This window comes from Cryptomeria japonica, chromosome 3 (genome assembly GCF_030272615.1).
Source record: "Cryptomeria japonica chromosome 3, Sugi_1.0, whole genome shotgun sequence".
NCBI lineage: Eukaryota > Viridiplantae > Streptophyta > Pinopsida > Cupressales > Cupressaceae > Cryptomeria > Cryptomeria japonica.
In genome coordinates, this window is record NC_081407.1 from 457000482 (window position 1) to 457006247 (window position 5766).

At 35.9% G+C, this 5766-nt stretch overlaps 1 protein-coding gene across 1 annotated transcript; it reads left to right on the forward strand.

Annotated features, from left to right (window-relative positions):
- The first annotated feature begins 360 nt into the window (after positions 1-360).
- Positions 361-1362, forward strand: LOC131874237 (uncharacterized). Its single transcript, XM_059217519.1, has one exon. It carries the CDS (start codon positions 361-363, stop codon positions 1360-1362), a length of 1002 nt encoding a protein of 333 aa, XP_059073502.1.
- The last annotated feature ends 4404 nt before the right edge of the window (positions 1363-5766 follow it).

Genomic DNA, 5766 nt, shown 5'->3' on the forward strand with positions numbered 1-5766 from the left:
TATATTATGTAATAAAACTTTTTTTATCAATAAATAAAGATGTCCTTCTTTCTATAATAAGTTTGAGATGAATGTTATGTTTTTGTATGATTCCTATGATGATAAATATGTACTTTCGACCTTAGCATGTATTATAAACTTGGATAACAAAGATTTGTAAATTATCTAACTATGTCTTATTATAGTTCTGTATCATTTCCTTCCAGTAGTAAATATGGATATTAATCTCTATAGTTATATTGTAAGGATAGATGTTAGGGAGCATTGATAGAAGTTACAGAAATTATAACCTTGCTATAAATTCTTCTTTTTCGCTAAGAAATATCAACATTTCCTTGATGCAGAAATTATTGAATAACAATGGGCTCAAGGACCACAAGGGCTGGGTCTAGTAATTGGAATGAAAGGCTGGACCAAATCCTTGATTTACTGAACCAACAGAGTGCCAGAATGAATGGACTCAAGCAAGAGGTTCGAAGGGTCGAAGAAGTCCGACAAGAAGCTCCAAGGGTTGAAGAGCAGCCAGATAACCAAGCAAGGATTGAAGAAGAGCTGGCCAAGGATTTGAAAAGAATAGCCCCACCGAAGTTTGATGGAAAAACTATTGGTGATGGTGCAGAGGCATGGGTGATAGAAATGGAAAAATATTTTGGTCTCTACAACATGTCCAACGAAACCAAGGCACTATGGGCTGCTTATCAGCTTTCTAGCGAAGCTGCTACATGGTGGGATAATGAAAAGTCCGAAAGGAAATTGCAACCAAGAGATATCACTTGGGAATTGTTCTTGCAATCCTTTAGGAAGAGGTGGCTTCCTCAGTTATTCTTTGATAAGAAGATGATTGAATTTCAGAACCTAACTCAAGGTGGCATGTCGGTAACTCAATACTGGGAGAAGTTTACCAACCTCCTTAAGTATGTTTTGCAATATCAGATGGATGAGCGATTCTACATCCGGAAGTTCATTTTGGGTTTGAGAACCCATATAGGAGCAGAAGTGGATATTCATAATCCACTGACTATGGAAGAGGTATTTGAGAAAGCAACCAAGCAAGAGCAGAAGTTGCAACAGTTGGGGAACTTCTGTAAAAATGTGAATAACATACCGAATTTTGGAAATAGGAACTTCCAAAGGAACAACAACAACAACAATCGACAAATAAGAAATCTAAAGAGGGGACCCAACACTCAGGAAAGAGGAAGAGTGAATCAGGATGGTAACAAGAGAGCAAACAATAACACCAATGCTCGACAAAATTTGGATAGAGGAAGGTCAGGTGGCCATTCTGGACCTAGGGATGGGTGTTACAATTGTGGAGGGAGTCATTATGCCTCGAATTGTCTGCAACGCACCCCTGCATAGAGAGGAGCAAATCAGCAAGGAGCCCCTCAACATCAGATTCACGCTGCAGTCGACAACCATCAAGCTAATTTCCAAGCCTCACCTATTCAGATGATGAGTAAGCTTTTTGGACAATCAGTTTCTATTTTAATAGATACAGGAGCTACTGAATGTTTTATTGATCCTAAAGTAGTTTCTAGAATATCTATTAGACCTGGTTATATTTCAAATGCATGGATGGTTCAATATGGAAATCGAGCAGAACGGAGGGTAGATACTTGTCTATTTTGCAGTGAATTAGAACTTTCCAATTTCCAAACCCAGGTTAACCTCTATGTTGCACCATTAGGATCATATGATGTGATCTTAGGTATCAACTAGTTGACTGAGCATAAAGCCATAGTGAACTGTGAAGATAAGGTCATCAGTTGCATTGACAATTTTGGGAATTCCGTTGAAATTATCGAGTCTCAAAAGCCTCTTGAATTGAGATACATTTCGGCAATGCAACTCAAGAAGGCCTAAAGAAAAGGATGTTCCATCATTGTTGTCATGGTAAATGATTTGAATAATGTTGAGAAAATTCCTAAAGATTATCCTGTCCTTGCAGAGTTCTTAGATTTCTTTCCAGAAGATCTTACCAAGTTACCACCTAAGAGAGAGTTTGATTTTTCTATAGAACTCTTACCTAGAATGGAACCGCAATCTAAGGCTCCATATAGAATGACAACAACAGAACTGTATGAGCTTAAGGCTCAATTGCAAGAGTTGCTTAGACAAGGTTTTATTAGACCAAGTGTATCCCCCTGGGGTGCACCGGTGATCTTCGTAAAGAAGAAAGATGGTACTTTAAGGTTATGCATTGATTATAGGATGTTGAACAAAGTAACTATCAAAAATAGATATCCTCTACCAAGGATAGATGAATTATTTGATCAAATGAAAGGTGCATCGGTGTTCTCCAAGATTGATCTTTGATTAGGATATCACCAGTTAAGGATTAAGGATGAGGACATTCCTAAGACTGTGTTCTGAACACGGTATGGGCACTATGATTTCATAGTTGTACCATTTGGTTTAACCAATGCCCCAGCAGCATTCATGAACCTCATGAATAGTATTTTCAGAGAATACTTGGATGATTTTGTTCTAATCTTCATTGATGACATTTTGATCTATTCTAAGAATGAAGAAGAATATAAGAAGCACCTGAGGATAGTTTTGCAATGGTTGAGAGATCGTAAGATGTTTGGGAAATTTTCTTAAGTGTGCCTTCTTTCAAGAAAAGGTGCATTACTTAGGTCATGTCATATCCGCTAAAGGAATTTCAGTTGATCCTGCAAAGATAAAAGCATTAGTAGATTGGCCAACACCTCAGAATGTCTCAGAAGTTCAAAGTTTTATGGGACTTGCAAGATATTATAGAAAATATGTGGAAGGATTTTCCAGGATAGCAACACCTATTACTTCACTTCAGAAAAAGGAAAAAAGGTTTGAATGGACTGAGAAGTGTGAAGAGTCATTTCAACTTCTGAAGCAGAAATTAACAACAACACCAGTATAACTATACCAAATCCCAATGGACATTTTGTAGTAATTACAGATGCCTTAGGTGAAGGTGTGGGAGCAGTGTTGATGCAGGAAGGAAAGGTGGTTGCATTTGAATCACGGAAGCTGAAGCAATATGAGATGAATTATGCACCACATGATTTAGAACTTCTAGCTATTGTACACGCGTTACAAATGTGGAGGCATTACCTTTTAGGGAAGCCTTTTGAGCTAAAAATGGATCATTTAGGATTGAAGTATATCTTTACACAACCTAACCTTAATGCCAAACAGAGAAGGTGGCTTGAATTTCTAAGTGAGTATGACTTTGGTATTAAATATATCAAAGGGAAGGAAAATAGAGTAGTTGATGCTCTCAACAGAAGAAGACACCTATCTACTATGGTTACAGTGAAGACAAACTTGAAACAACAAGTGTTGCACAACCTTCCAGAAGATGAACATTACCTAAGGGTTAAACAAGCCTTGGAAAAAGATTCTTCAGATCATCGTTATGATGGATATGAAATAGAACCTGAGGGTATTTTGAGGTACCAAGGAAGGATGTACATACCTAAAGGGGGAGAGTTGAGGAAGTTAATATTGCATGAGATGCACAATACACCCTATTCAGGACACCCTGGAATAACAAAGATGGTAGCTGATCTGAAATCTTTGTATTTCTGGCCTAAACTCAGAAAAGAAGTTGTTGAGTATGTAGCACAATGTTTGGAATGTCAAAGAGTGAAAGCTGAACATGTTCATCTAGCAGGACTTTTATTCCAACATGTTATACCAGAATACAAGTGGCAAGTAATCAGTATGGATTTTATCCAAGGATTACCAATGAGCAAGAATAAACATGACACTATCTTAGTAGTGGTGGATAAGTTGACTAAAGTTGCACATTTCATACTTGGGAATCTCAAGGATGGATCATTTGTTCTTGCCAAGAAATTTATGCAAGAAATTTTTTGGTTACATGGTGTTCCAGAAACCATAATATCTGATAGGGATACCAGGATGACTTCCAGATTCTGGACAACTTTGAATGCAACATTGGGAACGAGACTAAATTTTATCTCAACATATCATCCTCAGACTGACGGCCAAACAGAAAGGGTTAATCAGGTAGTGGAAGATCTTTTGCAGATGTATTGCATGGATCAACAGTACAAATGGGAGGAGTACTTGCCTTTAGTTGAATTTTCTTATAACAACTCCTTTCATGCATCATTAGGGATGGCGCCTTTTGAAGCACTCTATGGGCTAAAGTGTCGCACACCTATCAGTTGGGATAGACTAGAGGATAGGATCATTATTGGTCCTGATTTACTTAAGGAAATGGATGAGCAAATGGTGTTGATAAAGAGTAGGTTGAAGGAAGAAGTTGATCGACAGAAGAGTTATGCAGACCGAAATAGGACTTACAGACAATTTGCTACAGGAGATAAAATCTTTTTGAGAGTCAAACCTCATAAGAGCTCTATCTCGTTTGGAAAATCATCAAAATTGGCACCAAGATATGTGAGACCCTTTGATGTACTAGAGGTTATCAATCCAGTTGCTTATAGATTAGCTTTACCCCATGCTCTAGCTCGAATCCACAATTTGTTTCATGTTTCTTTATTGAAACCTTATCATGCTGATGCATCTCATATTCTTGATTGGCAATCTTTATAGGTACAGGATCCAGGGGTGGCGCTAGTGGAGCCCATCCAAATCCTAGATCAACGTAGCGTAAAGCTACATAGCAGAGATTTCACTCAATATAAGGTTCAGTGGGACCAATATTCTGAGGATAGTGCTACATGGGAGGATGCTGAGATGATTGACCACCATTTTCCTCATTTCCTTTCTTAGGAAATAGTTGCTTATTATTTGGGATATCTTTGAAACAATGATTTTAATTCTATGATGTAAACTTGGATAGCATGTATCCTATTGTTATTATTTGAAATTTGATGTATGGTTGACATTTTTATGAGATAAAATTGTTATGTGATTATTGTTTAAATATTAAGACATCAAGACGATGTCTCTTCCAAGAGGGGAAGGATGTCACGAACCGTATTCTTGATAATGTGTATTTAAGAGATGTAATGAAGGTTTTTATTTATGCATTGAAATTGAAATAGATTTGAGCATTCATTTTTATAATAATTCAGTTGTAAGGAAATGATGTATACATTTTATTCATGCAATATGTAATTTGATATCTAGTATTATATTAATTGGGGATTGTCAATACTGATGAATTATCGAGTACAAGTGATGCAGGGACAGATGAACAAAGTTGAAGGTGAGAACATGACTCAGGTAGAGATGTTTTTAACTAATAACTTCGATAGACTAGGGGAATCTCACACACCACAATAGGAAATTGTTTGTGCAAATGAGACTTTGTTAAAGCATTATTGTTTGAATTGTGACTTTGTCGATGCTTATTTTAAATTGAAATGACTTGAGTAAAAATTAATCACTACGTTAAATTGCATATTTGAAAATGTTCAATAGTTAAAAATTAGGGTTAATTAATTAGCGAGTTAAATTTGATTTGGAATGTGAACTTTAAATCGACATGATTTCAGTAGTATGAAGTTGATTATTTTGTTCGTAGCGAAATAAGTTTTATGGTCTCGTTGATTAGGTAATTGTATAAATTTCATATGCATATAAATTTGATGATTATTTATAGGTTAAATATTTTGGAAAAGAGTTAACGACTTAACGTTCCTTATATAGAATGATTTATTGTCTTTTGTATAAGAAAATATAATTTTATTAATAATTGTTTTGTTTACAATGATACAAATTTTATATGCATGGTAGTTAGATAATTATGATTCAATCATACATATATATACATACATATAT

Coding starts and splice junctions, on each gene's coding strand:
- LOC131874237 (XM_059217519.1), top strand. CDS start 361: ATGGGCTCAAGGACCACAAGGGCTGGGTCTAGTAATTGGAATGAAAGG.